Genomic DNA, 19,984 nt, shown 5'->3' with positions numbered 1-19,984 from the left:
TAATCTGGTGGATCAAATCTCTGAGAATGAGCTAAAAAATGAAGAACTGAAACAGATTCAGGAAGCCATCAGACAGAATAGAGACAAGGTTGAGAAATATGAAAACTTTCAGTTTACTGTAAAAAGAGTTTGTAAAGACATTGGCCCGGTTTCCCGATAACGCTCACTCTTAGCGCGCTAAGAAGACCTCAAAAGATATATCTTACCAAAGTTGTTTATGTTCCTAAGTGTGTTCCCCGAAGTGTCCCTTAGGAAGCTTCTTACCACGCTGCCTCTTACGACCGACGTAACAAGAGCGCTGTCCAAAGTGAGGGTGCTGAATTAGTTGGCATCGATTGCTCATGAATCGATTTTCCACTTCACGTGAAGGTGCAATACAGCGTTAAGAAAGACAACACATACTATGCAAATGAAATATTCCTCCAATTATTATAGTAACATTTATTTTGACATATTTTAAGTTATCAGTAGAATATAGACTATAAATTTAATTATCAAATGGTCAGTAATGTGTTCACACAATATTTTGTGACGGATAGACGAACCGGGTATCCCTCGCTAATCATCCACCCTCCTTATCCCGTTGTGCCGCTTGTGCTGCTTCTTGACATGGGTTTAACTACTTATAAAAATTATATAATACACTTTTATATTAATGGTAAGGTACTTTACAATCTGAATTGATTGGCAAGCAGCTGCAGTTACTTCTGTTTAATGCGGTATTGATAGGCCTATTTCACAATATGGCGGCGGAGACAGGAAGTAGGTAAGCATTACTTCCGGTCGTGGCGCCGCCGGTTACGATCGCTATTCATTCATTGCCATAATGAAGTCCGAACGTGTTTTTTCACAGTCATTAATAAATTTACCCACAATTAGGATATCAGATGTTGTTCGTTTTGTTGATAGTTTTTTAGGGAGATGTGAGGTGATCAAAATTGGACAAGGGTTATAAATTCTTTTTTGAGCAATTCTTTTTTGATTATCAAGGTATGTATTATTTTATACAGCTGCCATGATTGCTAATTTCCGAATGATCAATCTTGTTTTTGTGGTTTAACAATAATAAAAACGTCCTGTTAATAACAGTGTTTGTGTGTGTGTTTGGACACTTCAGTCTCAAACATTATTTTAGGGAAAGTGGTAATTAGGGCCAGGTGCTATAGGTCATTAAGAAAGCGTGAGGAACCACATCAGCTTGAGGTAACGTTAAATGCATTCAGTATTTAGCTAAAGGCTGTTTATAATGCATTACTTGTCTTAGTATCAATATCAAACATAGCTTTGAAGCCTAGTAGTAACAGCACCATCTGCAGTTAGGATTAAGTTAGCGTAGCATGTAGTACTGCACATAGTACTGCATACATAAGTGTGCATATGAATATATGAAAACGCACAGGCACTCACACTATACATACGAGTATAATATATGTACATATTTGCTTTCTTACCAGTGTCCTGTTGTGCTGCCAAGGGATGTGCTAATCCATCCAAATGCACCAGAATTCCCCCCGTTACCTATCCCACAATACACACTTCCACAATATCATTTTGTCCCTGGCAGCTGGGCTGAACTCATGCACATGCAGAGCCTGGAGGTGACACCTGAAATGTCAGGGATCATTGAGAAGGGAACATGGGATCAATCCAAAAGCCCACTCTGGTTGGTTTATGTTTTCAATAAAAAGCAACCTATCTACAATGAACAGAGAGAGAGAGAGAGTTAGATACAGAATATGATGGGGAAGCAACGTAAAGAAGGGCACCAATCCACACCGAGGTCTTGATTAGGCCGTAGCCCTCTCCCACGACCTCGATTATTCTCTTTGTAGCAAAAAAAAAAAAAAAACATACTGGGCTTCAGGGCTTAAAGCAAAATTCCACCGCATTAGCTTGGCAAGCGCAGGTCTGAGAAGGTCCAGCAGCTCCATAATGAGCTGTCTTGGTAGGCGATTTTTTTTTAATATAGCCACGTCAGGAAAAATGTCAAAAGGGCTTAAGTTTTGGCGAATAAAAAAATCGACATGGACTAAATGGCTCCACGTCCGGCTCCATCTTTGAAGGACATGTTGGATCGCTGCTATGGTAGCTTACTGGACACAACCATGATTACCCATTTATAGATCTTAGCCAATTAGAGCCAAATTGTTTATCAGATTTTAATAATCAAAAAATTAATTGCCAATTCGCTTTAATTACATTACGAAAAAGCCTAGGCTAATTACCACCATATTAGTTCTGATACCACATAAAGTCAACTTCATAAATAGACCTGTATCCATTGCGGACATAATTTATTATGAGTCTTAAAAAATAACATAAAATCATTGTTGAGCCACAACATTGTCAACATACCATAGTTTGACTTGTACTGCGCTGTGCTGATTTCTAAAGACTGCTGTACAGTAGCGTCTTGAGCTCAAACAACGCTAAGAGAGAGCTTACGAATGCTCCGGACCAACCTTACAAAAGTGTGACTTACAGAAGATATATACTTAGCGTACGAACGTGTCGGGAATCGTGCCATAAGGTTAAGAGAGAGGTTAAGGAATAGGTTAAAGGGGGGGGGGTGAAATGCTCGTTTTCACTCAATATCCTGTTAATCTTGAGTACCTATAGAGTAGTACTGCATCCTTCATAACTCCAAAAAGTCTTTCGTTTTTTTTAATTCAAAAGAGAAAGATAGTCTGTACCGATTTTTCCCGGAGAGGAGGGAGGCGGACGCACTAACAAGGAGGCAGAGATATTTGAAGCAGTTTTACTCACCGCCTGCGGTTCCAACACACGATCGTGACCCTTTTTCGTTGGGATTGCATCATACTTAAGAAATAAACGATGTGCAAATCCGTCGTCTAACTGGGCGTTGTTTGTAAAACAAGCATCTTCGAAATGCAGGGAACAAACAAAAACACTTGCACAACTCCGTTGATGCTCTGTAAAAATAAACTCCATCCACTGGTCCCTTAATGCTGTTTTTTTTTTTTGGTAATCTGTGCAGGGTTGTCTTGCCCTGGTAACCAAAAACACACCTCTTTTGTGAAATTTCGCGACGCTCTCGCTCTGATCAGTGAAGTCTGTTGTGCTCTCAGTGCTCTGCTATACGGGAGCGCGCTCTTCCGGGAGAAGTGCCTTAGGACCCATATAAGGAAATTCCGCTCCATCTAACATCACACAGAGCCATACTCGAAAAAAAAAAAACTTTCCGAAACTTGTGACAAACCGGAAGAGGTTTTTTTGGAACAGAAAAACTCCTTCAAACGTACAACTTAATTTTTGAAACTTTGTCCATGTTTAGCATGGGAATCCAACTCTTTAACAGTGTAAAAAACTCAGTATGCATGAAATAGCATTTCACCCCCCCCCCCCCTAAAGGTTCCATCTGTAATGTTTGGCAAAAAAAAATCAAGTCATACTCCACATTCCATAACAGATGGGGGTAGTATGCCTCAATAAAGTGAATTGGTCTACTCTAGAGTAACAAACGAGAAACGGCATAGTCTCTGTGCTCCGCCCCTACCTTGATAACAACACTACAGCCATAGACAAGCCTAACTGTGTGTTCACACCGCCGGCGTCTAGAGCGTCAAAAATCGCTCTTGCCGCTCTGCTCACGACGCTGCAGAAAGATTTGTGAGCGCTCAGACGCTCTAATGTAGATCGAATGCTTATTTTGTATTTAAAGCTGCCGCAAAGCAAACAAGCTTGTTGATCTCGTGCAGACTAACCACAAGGAGTTATAACCTCATTAAATATTGTTGTGGACGAAATATTAGGATCCTTTACTTAAAATGAACAATCTCAGACACCTTGGTCCACATATCACTTTTAATTATTTTTTTTATGTCCCTGTAGGCAAACAGGGACACATCATAGATTAATACAAACGCTAAACAGCAATAATCAACCTGTCCTTTATTCTGCTTGGGAACTAATGTGCCAACTCTCAAGCATTCACCGTGAGACACACGCAATTGACTCTTTTCACACGCTTTCACGCCACACATCAATTTTTTCACGCACAGAAAAACCACGAAGCAAAGAGGACACGGAGACCAACAGACTAGACAGAGCAGGTTAGTTATGATACATAGGGCTGTGCAAAAAATCAAATGCGATTTTCATGCACCTGTAATTAGAAGTATATCTCCTGTAATTAGAAGTATATCACCATTATGTGCATTCAGATCAGGGTTGCCAGGTTTTCACAACAAATCATGCCCAGTTGCTTCTTAAAACTAGTCCAAAACTAGCCCAATCGTGTTTCCGGGAGGTTCCCCGATAAAAACTGCTTCCCGGGGTTAAAATATAAATTTTTGGGAAGGGTTTCCCTGGTAAAATTAGCATTTTAGGGGCTAAATATCACATTATTGGTATTGGGATTGCTTCAAACCGCGGACATGAAAAACAACCGCAGACTTGGCAACACTGGTTCAGGTGGAGCGGCAGTAACTGCACAAAGCCTTAGTCTACCGACAACTAACACAAAATCGCTTTCAAAATCGACAAAGAATCACCTGCGATTTTAACATCGATGTTGTGTAGATTGTCAGTGAATTACGACTCTGTGTAGTAAATGCCAACCAGTGTTGCCAAGTCTGTGGTGGTTGTTTTTCATGTCCGCTGGTCACAGCGACCCCAATACAAATAACGTGATATTTAGCCCCTAAAATGCGAATTATGCCAAGGCAACCCTGCTAAAAAAAACTATATTTTAACCCCGGGAAGCAATGTTTTATCGGGGAATCTTCTGGAAGCGAGATTGGGCTAGTTTTGAGAAGCAACTGGGCAGGATTTGTTGTGAAAACCTGGCAATCCTGATCTGAACACACGTGCTGGAGATATACTCCTAATTACAGGAGCGTCTTTACTGATGAGATGTACATGAGTAAAGACATGCACAGCCCTATATAATAAAATGGGTAACGTAAAGTTATAGCTAGCTAATTATCAAACGCAGCTACGGTTAGCCATCGCTAACATTAGCACGTTTATCAAACAGCCTTCGATACATTTCTATGTTATAACTTCCCGAAAACAAATACACAAACATATTAAACAAACTTCTAGCGAAATACTAACAGCATCTAACTTGCAAGTTCTGAGTCGAACCTCATTTCTTTCAGATCCATCAGTTGTCTCCAGCGATTAAAAGCAGTGCCGATGTTTACTCTGGTATTCTTATCGGATTTGATTTGTGATTCCGAGCGCGTTGTTTCCCTGTAGCGGGTGTTGGTCTCTTGCCAAGGGCTTCAGCTATCCTTCCGCTCTCTTCTCTGAACTGAAAGTAGTGGGCTGTACTTTCCACACGATTGACATCAGGTCCAGGTACGCCCTGCGAGTTATTCGTGTATTGCAGGTTGGCTGGTGGTTATGTCGCCCGCATACCGCCTCCCATGGCCGAAACTGGTATTACAACACCTACCGGGCCGGGGCTAGTAATGCTAATGCTAATTAAGGTTGATATCTATGCAGCACTATAACTTGACATTTTTTTAATGACATCATCGCCCTTATTTCTTCTCATTCTTTTGATGCGTGTAGGTCATGTTATGGATATTTTTACCTCAATTTCTGCATATGGCACCTTTAAGAACTACTTAGCGATAAGAACGTTTTGGGGAACCAGGCCCAAGTCACCACATATGTTAATAAAAACTGCTGTTTCTGCTGTAAGGAAAACTGTCATGGCTGGTTCTGGTGGGCAGACAGTCCCGAAAACTGTTAAGTCATGAAAGACAACCACAGAAAACAGAAGCTGCTCCACCGCTAAACATAATTCACTCAAAAAAAAAAAAAAAAAAACTTAATTTAGAAGCACATATCTTAATATTAAATGCATATTATACCCTGCATTTGCTAGATGACTATGTGGGTGACAAAAAAGAACAAAGTCAAGTTAAGGTTTTTATTATTATTATTATTATTATTATTATCCTTATTATGATTCAACACTAGTTAAACTTTTAAAATATGGCCTAAAACACACACACACATAGATACATTCATTCATATAAAGGCTTTATCTGTTCATAAAATACAAGTATACTCTCAAATCAGGCTTCAGTGAACACCAGCCAATTGTTTTTCATAGGAAGTGGTTTATAAAATACAAATCAGCATTTGCCAATTTAAACTGCAATATGGATGATGCTTTAGTGGAGATGAAATGTGTTTTTCCCTACAATGCTAAATAAAATTAGGATCAAGCATTCAAACACCAACATACATACAGTAAATTGAGGATAAAGTATAATTAATCACATGTTTTAGCCAGTTTTCTGAAGTCATTCAATTTGTCTCTCATTTGTGGTCCTTCGATGAAATGACTAGTGACCTAGATTAATCATATATTTTATTCCTTTTGGAGCTTGAAGGTTTGGTTCCTATTGGTCTTCCATTGTAAGGGCAAGCATTTCTCTATAACAATATCTACATTAGTTCTCCAAAAGAAAATCCTGAGTATAGATGTGATAACAACCATTTTTAGGTGAAGGATTACTATACAAGTGTTTATAGTATGAACAAACAATAAGCAAACATTTTCTTAAATAATCAGTCCTTTGCTTCTCTACAAAGTCGGCTTTCAGTAATAACACTACAAGGACTTAATTGATTTCTTTCCCAAATTGCATTGAGACATACGGCCCTATAATTTCCGTGATGCAGAAAACAGACTTGTTAGAAGAATCCAGTCATAAAAATTGAATTCAGCCGAACACTAACAGAATATTCCACTTTTGGACGAATAAATCAAAAGTAGGTCAGTACACTTGAATCAAAACGCGATATGGACGAGTGTTTGTTGGTGACCGACAAAATTGGGATCCCTACCAAAGCACCATAAGTGCTGCCCCTTCCAGTGCCCTGTGTGAGCCGCCGGTGACTATGTTTGTTTTATGTATTGTATCTTGATATTGTGAAGCACTTTGGAGAACTTTGTGTTTGTATTAAATTGCTCCCTCTCTCTCTCTCTCTCTCTCTCTCTCTCTCTCTCTCTCTCTCTCTGAAATCAGAGCTCTGAGAAATACTGAAACTATTACTATAAACTGTAACAAATCCTCCACCTTTGCCTTTTGGACGCGGCTCAAGTTTATAACAGTAATCTAACTCATTTAAAATAATGCAGTCATCTTGTTTTAAGCAGGTTTCGGTCAAACAGAGCATACAGTATCTAAGTTATGATCTCTGATCATATCATTTACAAAAAGGCGCTTTTGTGGGTAACCACATGCTGTCTGGATCCATCCTCTCTTTGAGACAACCAACACCTGTGAGCTCTCAAGATGAAGTCAGCTCTGGATTATTGTGGCGAGTGGGGCGGGGCCGAGAGGCGTGGGAACGAGGAGTGAGGCCAGGTGTAGTGATTGGAGATGAGCTGCACCTGCGCCCCACCGCCAGTATCGAGTCCCACGTAGGAGATGGAAGGATATAAAACTGGAGCGACGACCATGAAGGACGAGAGAGGACCAGGCCTGGGACATTATTTTATGTGTTTGCTTTTTATTTGTGCGCGTCAGTCGTCCGTGAGGGGCTGACGCGCTGTTTTGTTTATTTTTGAATATTAAAGTGTTATTGATTGTGCGCTGGTTCCCGCCTCCTTCTTCCCGATGATTACAAAGGTTATATCGTTACAATCATCATACAAAATTACATTGTTGTCATTGATTTAAAACGTAGACTAATTAATAACATATATAATATTTTTAAATACTATTGTTATGACCTTTAAAATATGCTTTGCATCTGTGAACTCTTTTTGTATGTGTTTTTTTTCTCTCTCTCTGCTCGTGCGTGTAGATGTGTTTGTGTTCCAGGTGGATGTGGCCTCTGTTAACCAGCTGAAGATGGTGATTGGTCTTACTATACACCTGAACCAGAAATAAGGACTGCCCCAAACACTCTCTAGTGCCTTCGAGCCTCGTTGACATCTTATTTTGCTAGCATTCTGACCTTTTGTATGCTATTGTTTGTATGTTTGTTGTCATTTGGCAGTGAGTGTTCTATCAGAGAGATATATTCTGTGTAGTGAATCTGTTGAGTGTCTGTCATTGTAAGTTCAAATACTGAATCTCCTGTTTCTCTGAAAATTGCCTGTTTTTGACTACGATTTTGTTTCTGAGTCTGCTTTGTGTACGCTTTGAAACTTTGTAAATAAATTTGTAAATATTTTTGTAAATTCTATTTTGCCATAATAAGGGATGTAGGGAGTTAGACACTATTTTATATATATGTATCTTTTTCTCACTTTGTTTATATTTAAGGGAGGTAGATAAATTGGTCTGTATTTTTGTTTTCTTGATTTCCATTTGAGGTTATTTAGTTTCAAAGCAAAGTTTGTTTTGTTTATTATTTTGGCCTTGTCTACCCCTGAAAAGATTCCCGTTAAAAGAAAGTAAAAATTATTTATTTGGCATCTCTCTGGTGTGATCTCAATTCTCTTTTTCTGTTACGGCTAACCCCTAGTGGTCGTAACAGAAACTGGGGACTCGTCTCAAAAATTTGTCGGTAAGACTCACTTAAGAAACTCATGAAATTGGCTTTATATTTGTTTGTTTGCCAAGTGGTTTTCATTTTAAGGTGGAGGGAATTAGGGATGGCCTCAATTTGAATTTGATAAGTTTGCGACTGAACCTTCAGTACATCAGTTGGATGTTTGCTGCAAAGATGACTTGTTAGTGGTTGCAGATTTATATCAAATCCAGGTTACGTGTGGTGTTAGGAAACAGGACATTAAAGAAGTGATTTACGTCATTTGTGCTCTCAGAAGTGACATCATTCTTTGTGCGCCATGTCTATGTCCAGCAGTGTTTCATTGTGCCTGCTAATTCTTTCGACTACTCTTCTGCCATTTACCGGATGTTGTTGTTGCACCGCATACTCTGATTTAATTGACCAACTTCCTTGTAGTGCACGGGATTACCTTGACGACCGGAACGATCGCGTACCCGGCCTGAAGCGACGCATTACCCTCAAATATTTATTGACCAAAAACTTGTGGTGGGGTAATTACAGTGACGGATTACTAAGTGTTTGACACGACCATTGTGCTTGATTGCTATTTCTTTGTCAGAGGATTTCCTTTTGAACTGCTTCATTGAAGGTTGTATTTTATTGTATTTTTTTTTTTTTTTTTTGTATATGCATAGTGTTGACACTTCACAAGATGTTATGCTGCCCACAGTCTGTGAGTACTAGTGAGTGAGGATTGCCAGTAACCTGGTGTCCTTGGTTCGGTCAGGCAGCAAGTGATAAGTGTTCCTGACAAACTATACCTTGACGTGCATATGTGACTGTGTGTGTGTGTATTTGTGTAAATGCGTGTATTTGATTCGTACCTTGTTCCGTTCCCTTTCCCTTCAGAATTGGGGTACCAGTCCTAGCCAGTGTCCTGTGTGTGGTGGTGGTGGTGAGGCTGTAGATTTGCAGTGTTCACAACGTGGGTGTTGGTGCTGTGTTGTGAGAGCACGAGTGGCTGCTGTGTTCATTGGGTAAGTAACTTAAATCACCCAGTTCTGAAGTTGGAAAAATGTGTTTGCATTTCATGTTTTTATGATCAACGCTTATCTTTTTTACTGCTTATGAAAATATTAAATTTTGTATGTATTAAATAGTGATTTTGAATAAATTGCTGAATCCTTTATACTGTTGTCTGATATCTGTCTCAGCCACCACGTATCTGTGTGCTGGTGGTACATTGTATACTGGTAGGTCCCCGGCCAATTTCCGGGGTGGCGTGGTCCCTTGCCATAGTTGGCACTGGGTTAAATTCCCGACTGCAGCTTGCCACATACTGTTTATCATTTTGTAAATATGGACCCAGGAAGATAACAAAGTGACAATAAAGTTGAATAAGCCCAGCTGGAGGCACTACTGTTTATCTGCGCTGTATTTGAGGGTGTGATGAAAGTTACAAGTGTGCTTGTCCATCACAATGTGAATATTATTATTATTATTATTATTACTGAACCATTTTAAGTTATTGAATAAACATTGTATACTTGCTCAATCTTTTTTTGTATTATTATATATATATTTATTATTATTATTATTATTATTATTATTATTATTTATTCATTGATTGTTACATGCAGCTTTTTCTGCAGTTTGTGGGTGTTGTTAAAAATGCTGAAAATATATTTATGCCACACATCTGGCAATCAGTATATAGTCTAGGCTATTACCCGCCAAATTCTTACGTAAATGAGATTGGGAGAGTTGTTAGCACACGGGGGGACACAAGATAGGGACTGATGCATATGAGATGTTTATTAAAAGGAAGGAGCCAAGCAGACTAAGATGAGGCTCTGGTGAGTCATGCAAACAGGGAAGAGTCCTCGATGGTGAATGGCCAACAGGATGATGACGATGGCAGATCAAGGAAGGTGAGTAGGTTGGTGTCAGTATCAGAGAATCAAAAAAGCAGTAAGAGCTTTGGAAGCTTGTGAACTTTATAATATATTAATTTGGTATGTAGCTATGTGTATATATTTACATTTACATTTATTCATTTAGCAGAAGCTTTTATCCAAAGCGACTTACAGATGAAGACAGTGGAAGCAATCAAAAACAACAAAAAGAGCAATGATATATAAGTGCTATAACAAGTCTCAGTTAGGCTAACACAGTACATGTAGCATGGGATTTTAAATAATATAATAAATAAAAAGAAAACAGATAGAATAAAAAAAATAATAGAGCAAGTTAGTTAGAGGTTTTTACAAATACACACACACACACATATACAATTGCATAATAAATTAAAATAAAATAGAATACTTAAAGATTAAAAAGGTAGTTAGATTTTTTTAAAGAATAGAATTAGAATAGTGAGTGTTAAAGTTAGAGGGTCAAATAAAGATGGAAGAGATGTGTTTTAAGCCGATTCTTGAAGATGGCTAAGGACTCAGCTGCTCGGATTGAGTTGGGGAGGTCATTCCACCAGAAGGGAACATTTAATTTAAAATCTGTAAAGTGACTTTGTGCTTCTTTGGGATGAACAATCAAGTGACGTTCACTTGCAGAACGCAAGCTTCTAGAGGCACATAAGTCTGAAGTAACGAATTTAGGTAAAGGGGTGCAGAGCCAGTGGTGGTTTTGTAGGCAAACATCAATGCCTTGACTTTTATGCGAGCAGCTGTTGGAAGCCAGTGCAAATTGATAAACAGAGGTGTGACGTGTATTCTTTTTGGCTCATTAAAAATTAATCTTGCTGCCGCGTTCTGAATGAATTGTAAAGGTTTGATAGAACTGGCTGAAGACCTGCATTGCAATAGTCCAGCCTGAACAGAACAAGAGCTTGAACAAGGAGTTGTGCAGCATGATCCGAAAGAAAGGGCTTGATCTTCTTGATGTTGAATAAAGCAAATCTGCAGGATCGGACAGTTTTAGCAATGTGGTCTGAGAAAGTCAGCTGATCATCAATCATAACTCCAAGGCTTCTAGCTGTTTTTGAAGGAGTTATGGTTGATGGGCCTAACTTGATGGTGAAATTGTAATGAAACGATGGGTTTGCTGGAATCACAAGCAGTTCTGTCTTGGCAAGGTCGAGCTGAAGATGATGGTCCATCATCCAGCAAGAAATGTCTGTTAGACAAGCTGAGATGTGAATGCAGAAAGCCTCTTTCTGCATTTGCATTCCCAGCTATGAAAGCATATTCAGCATGCAATCCTTGACGGAGCTGAGAAATATCATGTGATTTCCTCATCGTTTCCCAAAGTTAGGTCCGTAAAACTGTTTTTGAGTACAAAAAGTAAATTGTTGAAGCGGTATTTTTTTTTATTAGTCATGTTGTTTTTCTTGTTTCATGTGTCACAGTAATGATCAATCTACAGGTTATTTAGTGCTTTAACACATCCTAAAGTTTGCATTTTATTTTTTTTTTTTTTATATATATAAAATTAAATCGAATTTAAATGTCAGGAGTTCCTATCGGGACGAAAGTAACAGTTGTTACTTTTGTCCCGCTACAGTCACAAAAAGTATTTATTTTGTTTCAGTGCAAGCTATATTGTGAATTTCTGTGTCTTGCATCATTTCTTACAAATGTTTATGTCATATTATACCAAAAGAATATGTCTGAGTGAGGGTCAGAAAGACAGACAGAGGTCTGGTTTTATCCAGATGTTGTTGAGAGGGTGTTTCAGGACATAGAGGAACATCTCTCTCTGTGCAGCTGCTACGTCACATTTATATTTAGGTTTTAGCCATATCTTAGTCTTTACACCTCCACCTGTGAATTTGCAGTGTTTCCAGATGTTTTAATGCACATTTTTAATTCATGCATAAAAACAACTGGATGGAAACATAAATAGGCCTACTGTTACATTATGTTTAGAGTTTTTTTTTTATTATGCTGATGTGATTACATTTTTATATTGTGCATTCTGTAAAAATTGTTTTATTATTATATAAAAATACATTGAAATTGACAATAAAAAAATACAGTCAGGTTTTAAGACATCTGATGAAACTTAAACTTAAATTTAAAATGAAAATATGAAAATGTAATTTAATACTTTTTTTGCAAAAAAAAAAAAGGACAAAAAGGATAAAGGATAAAATATGTTTGCAGTTACTTATTAACAAGGTCACAATCAGGTATACTTAAGAAAAATAAGATAAATAATTCTAGCTTATATTGGTGTGTTACTTTTGACCCACCTGTGTGTTACTTATATATATATATTTTAATTAAAAATATAATTATTTAATGTAGTTATACAAAGCATAGTATAGTGTTCATAGAGTATATGAAGTAGATTTTGTAAACATGTCACATTTTGTTTATTTAGTTTGATTTTTGTTTTCATATAAAATAATAAAGTGAAATCAGTATCAACAACATTCATGTCTAGGTTCGTAGATCCGTTCATTTCTGTGTGTCTGTGTGTCGTCACCTGTCTGATTGCACTTGCAGCTCATCCTGTCCTGCCTTCAGCTTTCTCGTGTCTTGTACTGCATGTTGTCAGATCATTGTTTGTCTTTGCTCATGCTTGTTGTTCTCGCCAGAGTCTGTATTCCTGATTGCTTTCTGCCTCAGATTCATTCCTGTGTGGAAACCATCAAAATCTCACTGGATTCTACTGTCCTAGTTGGTTCGGATCAGGGCTTCATAATCTCCGTGTATCGATCTGCTCATCTGATCATTCACATCTACACGTCTGGATATGGGCTTCTTGTTTATTGAACTGTTGTATAAAATCACATTTGTAATCATGCTGATTTTTCGATCAAAAAATGGTGCTCGATCTTCCTTTGATATTTTTTAACTATATAAAATTACATAAATATCCTATATACATTTTCTGCCCCCATATCTTGAATTTTCTTTTTATACTTCATGCATTTTAATACTGAATCATGCACTGAAAGAAAGCACATGTGCACTAGTCTAAACTACTAGACTTCTTTACATAGGCCTAATCTATGCGTGCACTCTGTATGTGTATTTTGTTTCATTTTTGCAATAAACTTGATAATGTCTAATCACTTTGTTAAAAGAACTTTTATGATATTATCACAAACAATATATATCAAACACACCTATCACAAATGTTAAATCACAAATAAAGGGGTTATTATTGTTTTTGGTATTGACATGTAACTTGTCCGATTGCATGGGCAAGTAAAAACACTTGCTAAAACATTCACTTGTCCCGGACAAGCGTTAATGATGAGCCCAGGATTTATGATCCTAATTATTGTGCCTTTATCCGGAGAGCAGAGTGTACCAAATATCATACTTTTACATATTCATGTCATTGAAAACTGTTGTTTATTTACTGTTTTTAATTTAAACATAAACCACAATAACGGTGAAAGTATCAAAGTATCAAGTTACAAAAATGCCCTCTACTCTTACACGCCATACCACCAGAGTAAAAGGCACTTTACAATAACATAAACAGTAAAGCTGTAACGTTTTACCTAATGTGTGTGTGTGTGTGTGTGTGTGTGTGTTCTGCATAAAGCAATAAAGTATATTGTTGATAACCATCATTAGTCAGTCCGTATGTATTATATGTAAGATAAATGTGACAGTATTTGAGATGGCTAATTTCTGTTCTCTCTCTGTCCACAGGAAAACACATTCTGCAATATTTATACACTTCCATTTCTGGAGACGATGATGAATTTACTACAGTTGGTCTGGTGGATGACAGTCAGTTTATGTACTTTGACATCAACACGATGAAAGCTTCACCAAGAACAGAATGGATGAGACAGAGTGAAATCACAGATTACTGGAACAGTCAGACAGCAGTAATGATTTGTGAACATAAATGGGTTTGAAACAATGTCCCCACAAAGTCAACAGGTATGCTGGTCTCCCTCTTACTCACTCAGCTTACACACACAAGTTATTTGACTTGGCTTGAGCTTTCAGTGCAGAAGTTACATATAATTACACAGATGAAATAACACCAATATAAGAAAAACAGAAAATAAATAATGCACTATGTACAGGAATATAAATACAGAGAACCATTCACATTTATTATGCATTAGTCTTCTAGTAACTTCATCCAGAATGGAGTATTTTAAAAGAATGATAAAGTAGAGCTGAGAATACTAAAGTTTTATTGGTAGCTGAAAGAATGATCAAATGAAAAATCCCACAGGAATTGAGTGCATGTTATTTTTTATAATTTTTTATATTTTGTATATATTGCTGAATGAAACGTTACATGTACCAATGTCACTATTATCTTTAACAAAGATTCTGTTGAATCCTGTGCAGTGTTTATCACAGACTTACTCTCTCTCTGTGGTGGCACTACTGTATGAGCGGGGTTTGGCAGCGCCTGTGGCAACATATTAAACAGTAAAATGACTGTAAAAACATGATATATAGTTCAGATACACATAATCCAAAGGATTTATAAAATGACGATCTTGACATGTCAGACTTTAAACCACTTTGTGGGAAAAGGGATGAATCAAAAGGATCAATTATTATCTTATTATGTTAATTTAAAACAAGATCACCAGACAGTCTCAATCTTGTCTCAACACGCCTGTCTGAAAGTATCAAGTGTGTTTAGCAAGAGTTTGATGAGCTGCTCCAGGTCTGTTTGATTAGGGCTGGAGCTGAACTCTGCTGGACACCGGCCCTCCAGGACTGAGTCTGGACCCCTGTGTCATGCTGTTTGGTCTCTGTTTCCCTGGGTGTCCACTAGTGGTCTTACTTCCCCACAAGCACCTCACCGTAGGCACTACAATTCCCACTAGCCTTGTCCCTTCATCACAGTAATTGCACTCCTGTTAATTGCACTCAGGTGTCTTCACTTGTTAGTCATTATCCTTCCCTATATTAACCAGTCCTTTTCTGTTTGTCTGCGTGGAGTCCTTACTTTTGACACCCTGATACAAAACATAGAAATATCGGTTGCACTTTATTTTACAGTACGTGTACTTCCATGTCCTTATAGTGTACTTACAGTGTATTTATCTAAGAAAGTTCTGTTAATACAAGGTAACTACATGGGGTAGGGTTAGGTTTAGGGGTAGGTTCAGGGTTAGTACCTAGTTATTACATAGTTATTGTAATTACTATAATAAGTACATAGTATGTACATGAGGAACAGGACTGTAAAATAAAGTGCTACCGAAATATCTTTGATCCATCAGTTCACATTTATAACTGCGTAATTGCTGCTTAAAAATATAGGTTGATTTCTGCGCTGGTCTGAAGCCATTCAGCAGATAAGGGGATTGTTAGGAGGCCATGATGGTCAGAGGCCAATAAGCGAATTAAGCCAGGATGCTGAGGGCACACCTGGGATTTTTAATGTGAGAGAGTCAGGACCTCGGTTTAACGTCTCATCCGAAGTATGGTTGAGTTGAGTTTTACAGTTTTTGAATCCATTTAACTGATCTCTGGTACCGGCGGTAGCACTTTTAGCTTAGCTTAGCATAGATAATTGAATCGGATTAGACCATTAGCATCTCGCTCAAAAATGACCAAAGAGTTTCGACTTTTTTCGATTTTTATATAACATCTGACCAATATGGCTAGAACTATACTCTCATTCCGGTGTTATAATCAAGGGACTTTGCTGCTGTACCATGGGTGTAGCAGGCGTAATGATATTACGCAGTGGAGATTTGCCCGCTGCAACTCTGCAACACAACTTAGTGCGGTCACATTACCTAGCTGTGGACTATTTTTAGAACTCAATAAATTGGCAGACTAAGTATATCGCAGAGCTGTTTCTCCCAATGAACAGCTGTCATTTTGTTTGTATTCTTTTTTTGTGGGATAACGTCTCGGTAGGTAACCCTCGTTCCCTGATGGAGGGAAGGAGACGTTATGTCGAACAACATATGGGGTCTCACTTGGGAGGCCATTCATCTCTGAGTTTAAGATAAAATTCCAATGAAAATTGGTTAGTGGATTTAACATACCTGAGCCACTCCCCGTGCCAACGGGTATGAATAGGGCGACAGGTGCATCAACTGTTTTGCATCAAGGTTTTATGCTTAGGAGCCGAGAACGTGTCCCGGCAACAGCGATCGGTACAAGGTTGTGGCATGGGGACATAACATCTCCGTTCCCTCCATTAGGTAACGAGGGTTACGTACATAACCACGACATATGGTGTCCTATGGAAAATGCCACAACCTGAACCCTGTTACAACCCTGTGGCGCTGCAATTGTCGACAAGCCCTGGCGTGCCACAAAAGCTATGCTTTAAGTTTGTAACCTTCCCAAAGCCCCAGCGCAAACTCACTGACCTTGGTACCGAAGGGGCCAAAGGGAGAGTACATCGCTGCTGGAGAAGGCCACGCTGCTGTTCTGCCCACACAAAGTTAGTGGAAGGGATTTCAACCTTCGGAGAAAGATTGCTTCAAATCTTCAAGATTGACACATCGGTGTGATGGTGACACGATCTGTACCGTGGCGCCATGCCCAACAACCCGAGCGGCGTGACTGCGGCTGCGGATACGATATGCCCCTGGAGCCTCTGAAAGTGTTTCAGTGGTACCACTGTCCTGCCTCTGAAGGAACTCAGGCAGTTCAGCACTGACTGGGCACGCTCGCTGGTGAGCCGTGCCGTCATACTCACCGAGTCTAACTCCATACCGAGATAAGATATTCTCTGCGCAGGGGAGAGCTTGCTCTTCTCTCGGTTGACCTGAAGCCCCAACTGACTGAGGTGCCAGAGCACCAAGTCCCTGTGATTCCACAACTGCTCTCTGGATCCGGACCATAATGAGCCAGTCGTCGAGATATTTGAGGATCCTGACGCCCACTTCCCAGAGTGGGGCAAGGGTGCCCTCCACGAGCTTCGTGAAAACACGGGGGGACAGGGAGAGCCCGAAGGGGAGGACCTTGTTCTGCCATGCCTGACCCTCGAATACAAACTGCAGAAACGGTCTGTGGCGAGGGAGGATCGAGACATGAAAATACGCGTCTTTCAGGTCGATCGCTGCAAAACAGTCCTGGGGCTGAACACATTTGAGAATGTGTTTCTGCGTCAGCATCTTGAACGGGAGCTTCTGCAGGGCCCGATTCAAGACCAGCAGATCCAGGATAGGCCGAAGGCCACCGCTTTCCTTGGGTGCGATAAAGTAAGGGCTGTAAAACCCCGTCCTCATCTCGGCTGCAGGGACCGGCTCGATTGCATCCTTCGCCAGCAGGACAGCAATCTCTTCGCGCAAGACAGAGGTGTCCCGGACTACCACTGGAGTCTCGAGAATGCCATTGAACTTGGGAGGTCGCCGGGCGGATTCGGCAGCAGTAACAACACCCGAGGGGGGCACCCCCCACCAAATCCTCATCCTCAGAGGTCGACACTGTAACCCTCAGATCTCCCAGCGCCAGCCGGAGCTGCCATGTTTATACGCCCACAATAGACGCATGAATCATCCACGAGCGCAGCCTCAGCGTGCTGGACGCCCAGACACTGAAGACAACACTCGTGACCATCAACTGAAGACAGGAAACGGCCGCATCCAGAAGGACACGGACGAAAGGGCATCTTGAAAAAGACGGGAATCTTTGATGGAATGATTTGCTCTTTTAGAAAACTGCTCTTTCACGCACGGGACACGTGCTCCCAAGTGAGACCCCATATGTCGTTCGACATAACTCGTAGTGACCGACAGACAGGGAACCACAACTTCATAAAACTGGCTTAATTTTAACACAGACACTGGCATCCTTCCTCTTGTATCGCATTGCCTGTCTCAGTGTGAACTGCAGCATTATTTTAGCCTTGAACTTTAAAGCCAAATGAAGGATAAAGTTTTTTTTGTGCATGCATTTATTTTTTTTTATTTTTTACTATTACCATTTATTGATTAATGATAAAAACGATATTCAAACTCTTTTCGCCTAGACATGCACACACACCAGCTAGTATATGGCTGTGAATGGAACGATGAGACTGGAAAAACAAATGGGTTCCGGAAGTTTGCAATTGATGGAGAGGTTTTCCTGTATCTGGATCTGAAGAGGATGGAATGGATATCCCCAATGCAGCACGGCTTCAACATTCAAAAGACGTGTAACAACAAAACCATCTCTCTTGCGTACTGGAAATACTACCTTGAAAATGAGTGCATTGAGAATTTGAAGAAGTTCTTACAGCTTGGAGAGAACAGCCTGGAGAAAACAGGTACATGTCTAGTAACAGTAAACACAAAAAAACAATTGTCAGTCATTTTATATTCATGTATGTATACACTAGAGAGTTTGTGGTTTAAACATCATTTCAGTGATTAATATGTTTTATGCTGCTTTGCAACGATTTGTATCATTAAAAAGTATAGAGTTAGAATAGATCTTACTAAATAAACATTAAATGAAATGAAGTGATGTATACACAAAATGTATTTCTGTGAGTAATGATGATGAATTAGTGTTTTATTGGTAGTGTTGAATTTTTCAAAATGAATGAAATGAATATTAAACTAACGGTTGATAAGTATTGTTATTGTTGGTGTTGTAAATGGTGATTTTGATACAATGGTCAAATGAAAGTGTCTTAAAAGCCAAATCATCTGTCTCTAGTCTCTCCTCAGGTGTCTTTGTTGCAGAGGAATGCCTCCTCTCCAGTCTTGTGTCATGTCACAGACTTTTATCCCAGTAATGTTACAATCACCTGGATGAAAAACGGACAAGAGCATTATAAGGATGTGAAGGCTGGTAAACTTCTTCCTAATGAGGACGGGACCTTCCAGAAGACCGTCGCCCTGAAGACTGAACCTGATGAGTGGAGGAGGAACGAGTTCAGCTGTGTGGTGGAGCACCAGAGCAGAACCATCAGAAAGACCCTCACAGAGAACGAGATCAGGACTAACGATAGTAAGAGTCTACATGAGGCTTAGGAGGGTTCATGCAAACTCCAATTCCATTGAATTGTATTTACTAGGTGACTTTTTTTAATGCAGTCATTTGATTTGATTGCTTCAGAAAAGAGACTTGATTATTGAAGTGATTCACCTTTGAGTTCACTTTCATTGTTTTTCAGGATTTGTTCCTGCTAAATGTAAGTACCCTATTATCTGTATTTGATTTAAAGCTATCAGTAATGGATGAGCTACTGTATCTCACTGGAGTGATGCAGTTCAAAGTAATAAATGTATATATTAAAGCGGCAGTTTCCCAGACAGGGTTTAAATTAAGCCAGATGTAGGCATTCATTTAGAATAGTTAATCATGGTTAACAGATGTGTTTCTGAAATACAGATTAGGTAGAGATTACTAACACCTGAACTATAGAGTTACTTCAAGACTAAACTGTAGGACTAGGCTTAATCTCTGTCCGGGAAACTCTTTATGTAGTGTAATTATTTGACTAAACTAAATAACGCTGAACGTTTAGTGCTATATTGCAAAAATTGTTTGGTGGGAATTCAATAGTGATTTGCACTGTTTTTGTTTTATAATAATATGACAGCACACACTTATCAGTTTAAACTCTGGGCTGTGCAGGATATCAGCTATAATTATAGAGCTTGTGGTACCTTGTGCTA

At 39.2% G+C, this 19,984-nt stretch overlaps 1 protein-coding gene across 1 annotated transcript; it reads left to right on the top strand.

Annotated features, from left to right (window-relative positions):
* Window positions 1-13,174: 13,174 nt before the first annotated feature.
* LOC127943306 (major histocompatibility complex class I-related gene protein) lies at window positions 13,175-19,336 on the top strand. Its single transcript, XM_052539670.1, has 3 exons — window positions 13,175-14,318; window positions 18,346-18,624; window positions 19,020-19,336. The coding sequence occupies exons 2-3, from the start codon at window positions 18,348-18,350 to the stop codon at window positions 19,334-19,336; spliced, it is 594 nt and encodes a 197-aa protein (XP_052395630.1). The 5' UTR covers window positions 13,175-14,318; window positions 18,346-18,347.
* The last annotated feature ends 648 nt before the right edge of the window (window positions 19,337-19,984 follow it).

Source organism: Carassius gibelio, chromosome A3 (assembly GCF_023724105.1).
Source record: "Carassius gibelio isolate Cgi1373 ecotype wild population from Czech Republic chromosome A3, carGib1.2-hapl.c, whole genome shotgun sequence".
Taxonomy (NCBI): domain Eukaryota; kingdom Metazoa; phylum Chordata; class Actinopteri; order Cypriniformes; family Cyprinidae; genus Carassius; species Carassius gibelio.
The sequence above is the reverse complement of the archived record's forward strand: the minus strand, read 5'-3'. Positions and strand labels throughout refer to the sequence as shown.